The following is a 15023-nucleotide window of genomic DNA, read 5'->3' on the forward strand; positions in this document are numbered from 1 at the left end:
TCAACCACTGCGCCACCAGGGAAGCCCTTATTCCATCTTTTAAAAAAATTTATCGTACATCATTATTTTATAGCTTATATCTGAAATTCCAATATCTGAAGTCTTTGGGGATCTCAATCTATTGTCATTTCTGTTAACTTTCAGTCATTGGGGCTTGTTTTCTCACGTATATGGTTATTCCTGAAAGGGTTTTTTGTATTTAACCAAACTTGTGGATATCCTGAGTAGCTTTCTGTTGATCTAGTTTTCCTCCAGAAAGGATTTACATTGTTTCCTTACTAATGGTGCCACCAACCCAGACACTTTAATTTTTTTTCAGTTTTGGATTTTCTGTCAAAGCAGGTCATATAAATTTGAATCCCAAAGGCCTACTTGTGGTTACAGATTCTTACAGGAGACTATTATTATTTTTTTCCATCAGAATCTGTGGTAGAGACAGTAGCTCTCCTTGGTTCCCTTTGCTAGAGCTTGTTTTTTGTTTCGTGTTGTGTTGTGTTTAGCGCATTCCTTCCGTAGTGGGTGGTGTAGTCCCGTTCTGATGGTTCAGGTGGGCGTTACAGGGGGCTTTGGGGTTAGCTGCTCACTCTTATGAACCCAGGGCTTAGCCTCCCTGCCTTCCTCCTTACCTTTTTGTAGCTGTTGTTCACGTTTTGTGTTCTTGATTTGTTCTGTTTCTGTATCTGTTTTGTATGTGTCTGTGTTTCCTGAGACTTTCCCTTTCATGTGACTTCAACATGTATTTGGAAATACATCTGTAATTTGATTATCATTTAATTTTGAGACTATCTGGTCTACCAGATTTAGTAAAGGAAGGTCCCATCGTAGAAATTTCTAATTTTCTGAGGCCTTATTTGGATTATATAGATATAAGGATGATTAATTGTGGTTTATATTTTCATTTGTGCATTTTTGTCCTTGTTTATTAATTGGCTGCTATGTGACAAATACTTTTGTACATACTTTTGTACGTGCTTGTTCACATTGGTGAGCAAAACAGAGGTAGCCGCTGACCTCACGGAGCTTACAGTCCTGCGGAAAAGACATAAACAAGCAGTGGCAACTGAGGTGGGGGTGATGGAGAAGACCAAAGGGTTATATAAAATCGGACACTCTTGTCTAGCTTCTGCACAGCTACCTTGCTTTGTTGTTCTCTGGCTTTCCTTCATGAGTTAACTATTTTTGCTGGTGTGAAGTGATCCCTTAAATGTTATATTTCATCATACTTTAAGGGAAAGATTTATGTGTTCGTAATTTGAAGGATGTGAAAGACTCTCCTGAAAGTAACTTATTTATCTGTTGAGAAGGAAGGAAAACTTATTTGAGACATTCAGTAGCTAAATGGCAGCAATCGTGTGGACTGCTAACTGTGGAAAATGGATGGTAATGAGGTAAAGTCTTATTAATTCAGAACCTGGTAGTCTAGTTAGTACAGTATCGTGCTTGAGGCAGAGGTGTTTGCTAATTCATTCTTAACAAATGTATGGAGTCCCTGCCAAGTGCTAGGCACCATCTACCCAATTCCCTTAGAAAGAATTCAGTGAGTGTCCTCACCCCTTTCTTCCCTTTCACCCACCAAATCCTGCCATTTACCAAGGTCTATCTATTCACAGTTCTGAAAGTCTCTCAAGTCTGTACACCATCCCCCCACTCCCTCTATCGCTCTAATCCAGGCCTCGTCATCTCTTACCCAGACCCCTTTAATATCCTCTCCTTTAGTCTTCCTGACTCCATTTTGCCCCCCACTAATCTGTTTTCCACACTGCTGCAGGGGGATTTTTCTAAAACAAAAATCTCTGGTTATTCTCCAGCTTAAGAGCCTTGAACAAATCCCACTGCTTTCAAGATAAAGTCTAAATGTGTTTACGTGGCGTCCAAGCCTCTTATGATCTGGCTCTGCCTCTTCTTCATCCTGGTCTCCCAACCCCCCACCAGTCCTGCCGCTTCCCCCAGCCCTGTGCTTCCGTTAGTTGTTCTTTTCTTCATTAATTCAGCAAGTGGTTTCTGAGCAACTGTTATGTGCAAAGTACTGGGGACACCAAGGTGCACAAAGCAGAGAAAGCCCCACTCTTGCAGGATTATATTCCGGGGAACAGACAGACCATGAGCAAATAAACATTTCATATAATATCAGATAATATGGGAAAAGATGAAGCCAGAAAAGGGGATAGAGGGTGGTGGTGCTCATTTAGATAAGATGGTTAAGGAAGTGATGTTTGAGAGAGACCTGAGAGCTGTGAGGAGTGAGCCTTCAAGTGTATCTGGGGAGACTATTCCAGGCAAAGGAACAGTAAATGCCAAGCCACAGCAGCAGGAGCCGGCTTGATGTGTTTGAGCAACAGAAAGGAAAGTCAGTAGGGCTTGGATGGAATAAACAAGCATATTAGCGTTTTTTTGCTGAGTAACAACACCACAAACTCGGTGACTTAACACCTGTTTGTTACCTCACAGTTTCTGTAGAGCAGAAGTCCCTCATGGCTCAACTGGGTTCTCAGCTCAGGGTCTCACTCAAGATGCCAGCGGCTGCGTTCTCACCTGAGGCTCTGGGGGAGAATCTGCTTCCACGCTCATTCAGGTCGTCGGCAGAATTCAATTCCTTGCAGTTGTAGGACTGAGGTCTCCATCTCCTGGCCATCTGCCAGGGGCAGCTCCCGTCTCCTGGAGGTTCTGTGTCTTGGGCCTCGTCACAGACCCTCTCATAACATCACATTGGCAACAGGGTCCCTCATGTCAAATCCCCCTCCCTCTTCAAGTCAGGTCCCCTCAGATAATTGCCTTGTCTTGATGTCAGCTGACTTGCGATGTTAATAACATCTGCAAAATCCCTTCACGGCAGTACCTAGATTAGTGTTTGATTGACTCACCAAGGGACAGGAATCTTGGGAGGGGGCATCTTTGAAATTCTGCCTAACACAGTGAGGTTGGAGAGCTGACTGGGGTCATGCCAACCAGGGCATTGAAGGCCACGGTGGGGACCTCAGGGTTTTGTTCTGACTGGATGGGAGCTGTTAGAGGATTTTGAGCTGGGGAGTGAGTGATCTGAGTAAAGATCACTCTGGCTGCTATCGTGGAGATTGTGGAGATGGAGTAGAATTGGGGAGGGTAATGCAGGGGTCCAGGGGAGAGATGGCCTGGGCCAGCGGGGAATTAACTCCGCAACGCTGTGGGTCCTCAGATGTACCATATTGTCACGTGCTTCTCTCATTGCCTGGGCATGTCTCATCACAACCTACCCCACAGTTTCTTCATTGGGACAAGTCCCTACTCAGCCCTCAAACCTCCCACTGACACTCTCTCACTAACTTGAATTGTGCTGGATCAGTTGATCTGTGTTCCCCACTTGCCTGCAACCTCTCTAAATGCAGGGCCTTTGTCTTTGGTTCTTGTATTTCTGTTGTCTGGCCAACTGCATAGCATATTGTAGATGCTTGATAATGTTTGTGGGATGAATGCAAGAACTGTGGGACATACTGGGCATGAAGTAGACACGTCACTACTCTTGGGTTGCTCACCTTGTAGAGGGAGAGACCATATATCAATAAATACACATATAGTGAACATGCATGGAAACACCATGCCACCTGCACAGAGGAAGTGTGCCAGCTCTGCACATCACTGTTGTGCGTGGAGTTTAAGGGGAGCCTCAGTCTGGTATAGCTGGATCTAGTTTCTCACATCCCTCCATTGTATGAAATAATCATGTTATTACAAGCAATTCCGTTTTATGTTTTATCCAAAGGGACATTTGTGTGGCAACACCATTAGCCATTAAGTTAGTCTATAATATTTCAATAAGTAAACATCCATTCACTTAAAACATTCTCTAATTTAAGACAGACATAGGGCACTTCCATCTCCATCTGTATTCGAACTGCTCAGAAAAGATCTATGTTAGTGAAATTTTGTTTGTGTATTCAAGACGGAAAACCTCTTCACTCAAAATAGCAAACACTTATACATCAAGTGTCCTTTTAAGAGGGAGGATATTGTTAACCTGGTTACCAATGAGAAACAACCTAAAATAGTAAATATGTATAACATTTCTGTGGCTCCCAGCTAAACATCCCTCAGTATGAACTTAAGAAAGTGGGACGCTGGAAAGAATGATTTAACCAGAGTAAACACAGTGATGTTATTTAAAACTTAATAAACCTAAGAACAAAATAACAGGAGAGTCCAGTTTCGTCCTGCTGTTTTCCTGCGGTCTGTGGATGGTGCTCAGCGGGGCAGCCTGCCTGACAGAGGGGCCACGGTGCCTGCCAGACTCTCCAGTTGTAAAGACAGATGCACACAACATCACGGATTCACATGGGTGGGGATTCATAATTGACATAAGCAAAAAGAAGATTAAAAAGCTTTTCATTTACATTGCCAAGTTTCTGTGTTTGTTTTCTAGTGATCTCTTTTGGGGAATATAAAGATATGGTTTAAGGAGTGTTTGCGGCACAGTCTTGTATGAATAATAGGGTATTCTATTTCAAATTAGAGGCTGGGGCTACAGGGCCAACTGCTATGTTTTCCAGCTCATGTCTTCTTTCTGGTTAGATGGGTTAAGGTTAGGGTTAGGCTGGCTGAGAAAGGAGACACAGCACTTCTGCATTTAAATATAATTTTAATTTGATTCGAGGCAATGATTTTTAAAGCTTTTGGATTTATAACACACTCAGTTTTATCATACTCTCCTTGTCTTCCCTCCCTGTCTCTCTAAAAAGGACGAGTAGAAGAATACAAGGATCCACTAGGGCACCCCTTGGTGCACTGAACTAGAACTTGGATCCCCCTCTGCTCTGGGAACAGAATGAGCAAGGCTCCCTTAGCAGAGTTTATTTGGGGGCGGGGTCAAGAGGGGACTTCAGTTTTATCCCTAACCAGCAGCTCTTGTTTTCCTTCTCTTTTGCCAAAAGAAGTGTGTGTGGTGGAGGAGCACCACAGGAACACGGGAGTTCATCCAAGGCTGGGGAGACACTTGGGAGAACACCGCAGGCTCCTAGGTGCCGGGGTCTCTGGGCAGGAGAGCAGGGTGGTGGGGAGAGCAGGTATGTTACTGACTTGGGTCCTTGGACTCTTTAATCAATAGAAATTGATAAGAGGCCAGACAAGAAATTCAGGCAAGGCTTTATTGGGACTCATGCTGCAGCACGAGGGAGTGAAAACAAGTAACAGGTACCCTTGCTCGCTCCCTCAGTGGGGGAGAGCTGGTCCCTTAAACGGGGTGAACGCAGGCGCAGATCGGTGGGTCGGGCCAGAGTGGATTAGGTGGTCTGCCCATCCTCTTGGTGGTGCTGTGTGCAGGGATCATGCACGGTACCCTGCTTTTGCTTCTGGCACCTGAGAAGTGGCAGCTGGGTTTTGGCCTTTTTGTATCTTGTTCATAATTTGCCCCAACCGTGCATGTGTGCAGTGATTTTTAGTTCCTTATAGTTTCTTTATATTCCATTGCTCCAGGAGATATTTGTCCAGGTGCAAGCACTGCAGTAATGGGTCCCAGGTCCCCACCTGTCTCACATGGGCCACCCTGCCTTGAGGTGACCCCGTCTCTGAGTGGCAACCCTGCTGCAGCTGGGGCTGCCTCAGGAGCCACTCATACACAGCACTCGTGTTGGTTGTCCCACACCCTCCCCAAGAGAGTTTGAGGGGTCTATCCTGAGAGAACTAGCTCAGAGTTTTCAGGTACATCTCCAGAGAAAGGGAGAGAGGAACGTTTCAGCTTTCAGTAGGTAAAAGGAAAAGGATTTTTACAGCTAAATCTGGTGAGAAGAGCAGATCCTGGACAAAATTCTAAAAAGAATTTACTAAAAGAATGACCTTTGAGCACCTAAAAAAAAGAGTTAAAATTGCCGATCATGACTGTGTGGTCTTGGTATTTGGCAGATATGTTCCCCAAAATGAATGAAATGAAGCTCAGGGAAAATATTTGACAATGTTAGTTGCCAATGAAAAAATTCAAACTTTCAAGTTAGAAGACCTGTATCCTCTACCATAAGCTTGGCAATTCCCAATACCTAGTAACTTCTGATGAGATCAGTGATGGTATTAACCAATGTGATTCTTTTTTTACATGATAATGAAATGGGTCAAAATTTGGAAGATCTGCATAACTCAGTGAACCAGTGTTTCCCAGAATAGTGGTTATGGAATCACACATGGACAAAACGTCCATTCAAAGTGCAGGACAGATGCAAAAGAGTAAGAGATATGGTTTCAGATTCCACATCACAGCTAACCTTTAAGAAACTACTACTTGTCAAGTTTTGGTATGTTATCAAAGTAGAACATCCATAATTATATGCAAGTCTTTTAAAATATCCCTCCCTTTCCAATTACATAACTGTGTGAATGTGGATTTTCTTCATTTATTTCAACCAAGACATATCATGAATATTGAATGCAGAACTAGATGTGAGGATTTACCTGTCTTCTCGTAAGCCAGATGTTTAAAAGATTTGCAAAAATGTAAGACAATGTCACTCTTCTCACTAAATTTTTGCTATGAAAAACATATCTGTTTTTCATTAAAATGTTATTTATTTCAACATATAATCGGTTTACTTTAAAAATATGAATTAATATTTTGCAAGTTTCTCAGATTTAATTTCTAATATCAGTAATCAGTAGATATAACCCACATGAACAAAATTTTTCGGAGTCCTCAATTATTTAGAGTGTAAAGAGATCCCAAGACCAAATCATTGGTTTAAAAAGCACACACCTACACTGTTTATCCATGCATTAAGACATATGTGTATGAATGTATATAATGTACATTTTAGAACATACATAAAAATAGAAACTTGAAGAAGATGAGAAACAGCATTTCAGTGGTTCTAACGTCTTTCTGCACTCCCAGGGCCAGACCACTGGGCCAGATGATTAGCATAAGACCGGATGCCTATAAGCCTAAAATGTTAATTCAGTAGAAAACCAGGAGTTTTAGAATTTAAAGGGGAGTATGACCAAAGCCCTGCTGACAAAGTTTTTAGTCACTAGCTGGGTGGTCCCATGGTCGCAAAGTCTGATGACATCAATGCAATGTCCAGACTGCAGCAGAGGAGGTGGTGACCCAGCACAGCAGACGGACTCGGCTGCTTTGGGAAAAGATGCCTGATTAACACACACAAGCTTGGAGGCAAAGAGTATGCCTGGTTTTCAGGCTCTGAAAGACTGATTTATACCCCTCTTTGATGGAAATGCACCAGGGACTTTGAGCTTAAGCCCTTCTCAGATACTTTGGCCTTACAGAGGGACTCGTTTCAGAACCTAATCTGTTTGCACATCCGAGAGGAGCATCTCCAAAGCCAGCCTGCCTCTGTGCGTGTGCCCTGTGTGCAGCCCTAAGTGGACAGACCACTCCAGGAATAGCTTTGGGGGTTGGATCCATTTCACAACAAGATGGTGTGCCCCTGAGCTGTGGGATCGACTCCTTGTGTCCCAGCAGGAGTCCTGCTGCCCCTGTTCAGGGGAGAAGGGCTGCAGTCTCCCGGGGTCTCTCCACAGAGGGACGCATCCAAGCCCCCGAGGGTCTGGGGTTGAGCTCACCCTTCCAGAGGCAGCTGCTTGATGGTAGGGATCCCCTGCCTTCTGAAGGATGCGTCCTCTTTGTAGATATACTGACACCGCCCCCCCCTTAAGAAAACTACTCCTACCGGCTTCAGAGCCATTCTGTCCTTTAAAAAATGATCCTGTCTCTGCAGGGTGATGTGTTGATTTTGTGAAGTTTAAGTCTCTGAAGGCAGCTGTCTTTTCACATAGTCTGTTGAGGGGGGGCACTTTGCTGTAACTCTGCTGGTGCTGGAAACATCAGCTCTCATGTCTCCCCCTCTTCTCCTTTGCCTTAGATCCTCTTCCACTATAATAAGTCAGCCTCCTCAGTGACACCACTGCTGTTTACTTTTAATTGTCTGGTTAATCCTAACAGTATTATGATAGACATGAGCAGACATTAAATGGCGAGAGAAAAAACACTGGGGCACCAAAGAAAATTAGGATGAATTGCTCAGCTTGACAGCAAAAGAGAAAGGTGATTTAGAAGCAGAGCTGGGTTCAAAACTCACTCACCCGGGTGCTGGGTGACCTTGGGCAGCCGCTCTGCCCACCTGAGCCTCCGTTTTCTGTCAAAGTGGGTGTGACACAGTTGTCTGGTCCAAAGTGCTGCAGGTTTGGGCATCCAGCCCTGCTTTACTCGTATCTCTCACAGCTCTTTGCTTCAGACCGTTAGGCTAATTTTTATGCTCAGAGTGGATCTAGAATTACCACAGATGAAGAGTCTAACTTTTGGAGCTTGAATTTGACAGGAAAACATGTGGAGCTTCTAGACTGAGGTCATGGTGGTATCCTACCCGTCCTCCACCCCGAAGAGACGCCCGTGAAAGAAATCTGTGTCTGTTCTAACTTCCTTATCTGTCTGCTGTGGGTATTGCCTGGGAGGTGGGCCCATCTTAGTAATGTGAATGAATAGGGTGAAATAATGTTGGATACATTTTACCCAGGGTAAGATTGCATTGTTCCCAATTGTTCTCATATTTATATTTTCTCTTTTCAGGGATCAGCATCTTCTGGACCCAACTCTGGAATATGTGAAGGTAGGAAACCAGGATTTAACATGTAGTAGGGACCCTGTGGTAATAGATTTCCCATTTCTAACACAATGTTGCTAGATAATGTTGCTGTCTGGCTTGTGTAGGAAGCTGGTTAGATTGAAACCACCAGGATGTAATTTGACTGTTTTGGGCTTTTAGTAATCTTTGCAGGGGTCTTATGTCACCCTATTATAAGTTTACAAACTCTTCCCCTTATCTGAAACCCTGGGGGCTAGATGTGTTTTAAAAATTCAGAATTTTTTAGAAAGGTAATATGGTACATATATATAACACCCCCAAAGGGAGCTAGGGTCAGCATCCCATAATCAAGCCCATTATTTCAGCAGTGAAATGTGAGAATGTTCACATGAAGTGGGAGAAATAAACTACAAATGATCTTACGTAGTTCAGGTCACATTTTGCCACCAAATGAGGTTGGGTTTGTTCTGCTGCCAAATGAATTATTTAAAAATTGTCAGTTTTCAGAGTTTTTGGATTTTGGAACGGCAGACAGGAGTTGTGAAGCTGTGTTTACCTTGAGTGGAGGACTGAAGGCTCCCTGAGGCTTTCTGAGCCCTCCTTTCCATTTCAGCAGCCACCCTCTTGTTCAGTGGCTAATCTGGGACCATGAGCTGTGTAATACTTTACTTTCCAGTGGGGCTGACATTCAGTGTGTCTAAATACTCAACGCTCCTAAACAATCTTCTGAGCAGAAAGAAATGATGCTTTTCACTTCTTCCTTCTGCCCCCCCCCCCCATTTTTCAGGTGTGTATGTTTGTTTTATTTTATTTTATTTTATTTTATTTTCAAGAACTGTAATTACGTCTGGTACCTACAACAGAAAAGAGAACTCTGATTTCTCATAACAAAATATATCATTAAATTTTAGGAGAAATCATGGCACAAGTTAGGACTTAGGTGCTTGCCTCCTAGGAGCCACATTTCGTCTTTATTATTCCCGCATCCTGGATTCGGAGTATTTAGGCCTGTTGCTTTTTGTGTGCCTGTGACTGTGCCTGCCCAAGGGTTTTGGCATTTCTTCCCTTTAGACCAGAGAATGGAGGGTCTAAAGCTTCTCCTAGAGGAGAAAAATCTAGTAGAACCACGTGGCCACTTAAGGCAGTCATAATAAAGTTTGTTGGAATGGAGGTGGATTTATTTTTCCCCTCTCTTCTACCCCCGCTATGTCTGAGCTGTAGCCTGACTGCAGCAAATGTGTAATCCTAAGCCAGCAGGGCTGCTGTGTCAGACGCTGGTCAGGGCTTTATAAATGATGTGTCTGCTTCCCTCCTGGATGCATCACATATGCTTTTGTGCAGGTTGTACACTGCAAGGAATTCGGGGACACTATCCACATAAACTATGATTTGACTTGACCATAACATTAAAAATGTGCCCTAGACTTCTGCAGTGTGTAAATCACAGCTGTCCTTTAGCACTCACTGCATGCCATGTTCCAGAAACTGGCTATCTCCCACTGCAGGCTCACTCAAGCTGTGCTCACCCCCTCCCCTTACTCCATAACTCAGTTTTTTCTTTTACTAAAGTCCCAGCTTTTTAAGATAATCCAATGATGAATTCTAAACCTAAGCAGAGGCTTTGGGAAGGACTTACTTAGTATTATCTAAGCTATTGCATCTCATTCATGAATATTGGTCACTGTGAGTTGTCGTGTTGACTGAGAAGAGGTGTGAGGTTGTCAGTGCTTCCATCTAGCTGGGCTCCCCCTGCCTTCCCCGGCAGTGATAGAACTGCTCTTGGTGGCTCAAGGGGTACCCTCTTCAAGCACTCGCTGACATGTTCTGAAGGTTACTCTTTGCTACCATCCTCATCTGAATCTGGTCAGAGCTTTAGAGATGAAATCTCTACATCCCTCCTCGATGCATCGTATTTTTTTTTTTTCTTTCTCACTTTGCCCTTGGTTTGGAGGGATGGCTTGGGGATTTGCTGAGTGAATGTAGGGTATTTTCATTTGCCTCCATGGGCACTAAAGCTCTGAAAATGCACTCATAGAGGCCTTGGGCCTCAAGGTCTGAATGGATCCACGTGTCAGTTGTCTTGGGCCAGCGCAGGCCCGTCCTAGCATTTCAGACTTAGCTACCCTCTTGAGCCCTGCTGACCAGTCCATGCCTCCAAGGCCTCGTAAATTGGTGCCAGCTGGTGCCTAGAGCCTGGAGGGTGGCTGAAGATGATTGAGGGAGGTGAGAGGTACAGATAAAGTGGATGCAGTTTGGCCCTCTGACTTTGAGCTGTTTCTTCCCTATCATCCCCTTTCTCGGGCACGGAGAAAAGTAGAGATTCTATGTAAAGTATGTTGCATCCTGTAGGGCCCTTTCTGGTAGAGTCAGATTTTTAGCAGTTCACTGTGACCTCAGAATGGGGGCGGGGGACGGGGAGCCAGCGGATCTCTGACTGGGTCTCATCTTGGCAGTAGAAGCACCCAGTTGGGGCCAACTGACAGCCGTTCTCATCCTTTTAGGAGCCGCCTTCCCAAGTCTCCCTTACCATGGAGACTTTCTAACCATCTTCACCTGGTTTTCCCAGTGCTCTGATTAAGAGCGAGGTCTGGGACCACCCCTGGTTCCTCGTGTCTGGGCGAGAGGACGCACTGGAGCTGACCCATACTTCATGGGGTGATGGGGCTGCTGTGTCGTGGCAGGAGAGAGCTGGATAGGGAGTGACTCCACCGTTCAACCGCATCCAGTTTGTACTCTGTGTCCTCCTAACACTCCCCACAGTTGGCATTGCTGCACATCAGTAAGGCAGCCTGAAAGGGGACCCGGCAGGTGGTTGCTAGGTTATGAGGAGCTCCTCTGTGTGAGGACTAGAGGGAAAAGTGCTTGGCGGGGAAGCCCTAGGGCTGTTTGGTAGTTCTTTCATTTCTTCAGCAGGCTTACCTCTGCTGGGGCCTCCCAGTGACACCTGGTTACCCTAAGTGACGTATTCCCTGCTTGGATGTGATAAGAAAATTTGAGTAGATCCAAAGAACCCCTGGGGATTTTGGAATCTTATTCTCCACTGTTTCTGTCTCTTTAATTCTGACTGTTAGAGAGGGGAGTTTTCTTTTTTTTTTCTTTTTCTTCTTTTTCTACCTTTTCCTTGTGTCCCTAGCCCCTTCCTCTCTCCACATTCCCCACTCCCGCCGACCCAGTAGCTTAAAACATGATCGTCTTGAAGGTCTGAGTTTAACTGTTTTGTATAGTCATGAGATCCTTTTCTGTAATCAAATATAATTGTTTCTCTTTCACTATATCTGAACAAGACCACTTCTTCCAGATTGGAAAGCAGAAACCTCCAAGCAGCTGCACCTTCCTCCTGCTCTTAAGGTAGTGACTTTGGTTAGTAGTGTACAGCTCTGGAATTTTCCTCCGCCCTCTGCGTACCTAGCATACCTTACCCTAGATAAAAACCAACTTTTTTTTTTTTTTGAAACAGAGGAAATAGCCCTAGGCAAAATTGTTCAGTAGAGTTTATCTTCTGGGCTGCTTTACCTGCTTACTGCCCCTCATTTAGTTTTTGCCATATTTTTACTGCCTTTAAAATGTATTTACTCTGTGTCTAATTTCTTAGACCTGTGTCAGGTAGCTGCTTAGAACATTTGATAAAAATAATTGTACCAAAATGTGAATACATGGTGATAGCTCAGTGTGTTATCCTTCCCAGATAGCATTCCAATAGGAGACTCCAAGTTACACAGCCCCTAAGAATCTCCAGGGAGGGGAGTCTGGTCCACACTCTGGTCTAATTAGCAGCATGACCTTGGACTTGCCACCTTCTCTCTGTGGGTTCTGAGGCAGGAGATAGGTGGGCCCCAGGCTGAGCAGCTGGAGTTTGTCCCCTTCTGGGGAGACAGGAGGGAGGAGAAGCTGAGCCCTGCCCAGATAAGGGATAAAGAGACCCATATTCCTCATCCTTGAAGTCAGGGAGACCTTCCCCACTACACAGGCGCAGAAAGGATCCTCGGAGGTCAAAAAAGGAGGGGGCACCACGCCATAGTAGGTGATGTCAACCTACCCATATAGGTCTCTTTGCTAGAATCTATCTTGGCTAAGAGATGCGCGCACGCACACACAGGGGAAGACCCTGAGATAAACCAAATACAGACTCAGAACCAGGCAAAGCAAGATGATTGGCCAAAGGAAACCTGGAAGAAATGCCCCGTAAAAGTGATTCAAACTACCACGAGGGCATGACTCTTCCTCTGAGTCTGCCTGTATGAGTCTATTCACATGTATCCTTTTTCCTCCTAATAAACACTTTACTTATTTCACTACTTTCTGTCTCTTTGTGGGAATTCATTTCTACAAAGCTGATGGGCCAGGGCCTTGTCACTGGCCACTGTCCCTGATGGTCTAGTGGCTAGGATTCAGCACTCCCCCTGCCGCCACCTGACTTCAATCTCTGGCCGGGGAACCAAAATCCTGCTTCAAGCCACCGCAGGCCAAGACCATTCGAGATCGGTTCCATCTTCCCCACAACTAGAAAACCAGTGGGGATGGGCCAATGTCCCTTCTAGTTTAAGACTTCTAGGATCCCCTCTGCCTGTGATAAGCTGGAGCGGAAGGGTTTTTGCAAGTGGTAAGGGGTTCTTAGTTAATCTATCACTCTTGATCATAAAATTGCCACATCGATTGGAACAAGGGTGGCATTATATGTTGTGTCTCAGACCAAGGATGTGGCAGATAATAAGTGCCCACCCATCATATTACCTCAAAAGATTGGAGATTTACCCCCAACACTCCTACATTTCCTATTATGATCCCTATGCTTTCACTTTTGCAATGCCTTCTTGAACCTATGAAACCTACTTTCATTTTCACTCTTTATCATTCTTTTCATTTTTTCCTGGGGCTACTTCTTTAACCTTTGGGAGTTGCCCTCCCCCACCCCATACTCACTAAACTATAAATTTATAGTATTTCCTTTCTTCTTCCCCTTTATACCTATCTTCCTTTTAGACTGAAGATTCAAATTCTTTCTAGCTTCTTCACACACAGCCTTACAGTTATATTAATAGAGTCTCTTTTCTGAGAGTGGTTTAAAAGTATATTTTTTAGAGGAGGAGGTGATTAGCTACAGCAGAGCTGGGTGGTTTGTTTTTTTTTTTAAGAAGAAATGTTTATTACAGTTTTGTGATTTTTCTTTTAGAAGAAATGTTTATTATAGATTTTTTCATTTTAAAATAAACTGTCCTTAAGAAAGACAAATTGAAAAATAAATATAGCAATAGCTAAGTAGGGAAGACATTGGGAAGCCTGTTTTTTCAAATTAAGCAAGGTGTAGGCAAGGCCAGGCTGTGAACAGCACGGTGCCCTCGGACAAAGCCCGCTCTCCAGGCTCTGCAGTTAGCAAGTGTCTGGACTGAATGCAGCCTTTTGTTCCCGTGAGCTCCCTAGTGAACGAATATCCTTTCTTTTGTCGTCAGCCCTGGTCGACTCTTGCTGGAACCACTTGCGAGCTTTTCTAAGATGATTTGCGGTTTCTGAGCTTGCTTTGCGGGTTAGGAGAAGGGATGGGACTGGAGCGGTATCTCGAGAGGCGAACAGCGCCCTTGGACTTCTCCTTCCTCTGGGGTGCACACCGGCAGGTCAGGAGCCCAGAGCCACCTGGAGATCGGTCCTTATGGGGTTAACACTCCGAAAATGCTCTTTCTAAGAGGGTCTTACAGACTTGACAGACTGCCCAAGGCTCAGATCTCAGCAAGGCCGTTTCCTGCAGTCGGCCGGGGCTACATGAGGTCACCCAGCAGATTAAAAGAGGAGTTATTATGCGAATTCCAGCGCCAAGAATAAGTGCCCGGGCTGTGGGAGCCTCGCTGGGGGCGGGGGCGGCGGGGGCTGTAGCCCCCTCCCTCCCCCCACCTTTGTGCTCAAGATGGCTGCAGCCATGGTCACGGTTAAATAGCCGTCTTTGAGGAGAGTCTTTTTCTTCCAGCGGGGAAAACAGGCCAGTCTGCTCTGAATTAGCCAGCTCACAAAGCCATGAAAGGGACTTACCAAAACAATGGTACGCTGTGCATTCCGTGAGATTTTAACGAGTTATATGAAGCAGATAATGGCCCGATGGCTGGCTCTGCAGGTTTTTGCCTGAGCTTGCACACCCAGAGAGCCAGCACCGCCCCCTGTGGATGAGAAGGGCAAACACCGCCCGCCGTGAGTGGGAAGCAGCCTTGGGGGTCACCCTGGGAGCAAGGAAGACAGCTCCCATCCAGCTCCTCCCACCCCACCCCACCCCAAAAAGTTCTCTGCAAATATTCTTAATGTTACTGCATTTGTAAAAGATTGCTGAGGCAGGGTGAGAAGGCAGAAGAATAGGGATGGAGGACAGGCCTTCATTCAATGGAATCCTATCCTGCAGGTCTGTGAAAATACGGCCATTTATACAAAGTAAAACCTCATCATGAAAACGTACGTCCATTTTGAAATCTGTATGTGAATGTTGATGGTGAC

At 44.9% G+C, this 15023-nt stretch overlaps 1 protein-coding gene across 4 annotated transcripts in view; it reads left to right on the forward strand.

Annotated features, from left to right (window-relative positions):
- BCAR3 (BCAR3 adaptor protein, NSP family member) overlaps positions 1-15023 on the forward strand; it is a 201306-nt gene that overhangs the window by 114029 nt on the left and 72254 nt on the right. For all 4 annotated transcript variants that reach the window (XM_061183870.1, XM_061183873.1, XM_061183872.1 and 1 more), the window contains one exon: positions 8537-8576. In XM_061183870.1, coding sequence (XP_061039853.1) covers positions 8537-8576 — 40 coding nt within the window. The remainder of the gene's footprint in view (positions 1-8536; positions 8577-15023) is intronic.

This window comes from Eubalaena glacialis, chromosome 3 (assembly GCF_028564815.1).
Source record: "Eubalaena glacialis isolate mEubGla1 chromosome 3, mEubGla1.1.hap2.+ XY, whole genome shotgun sequence".
NCBI classification, from domain to species: Eukaryota; Metazoa; Chordata; class Mammalia; order Artiodactyla; family Balaenidae; genus Eubalaena; species Eubalaena glacialis.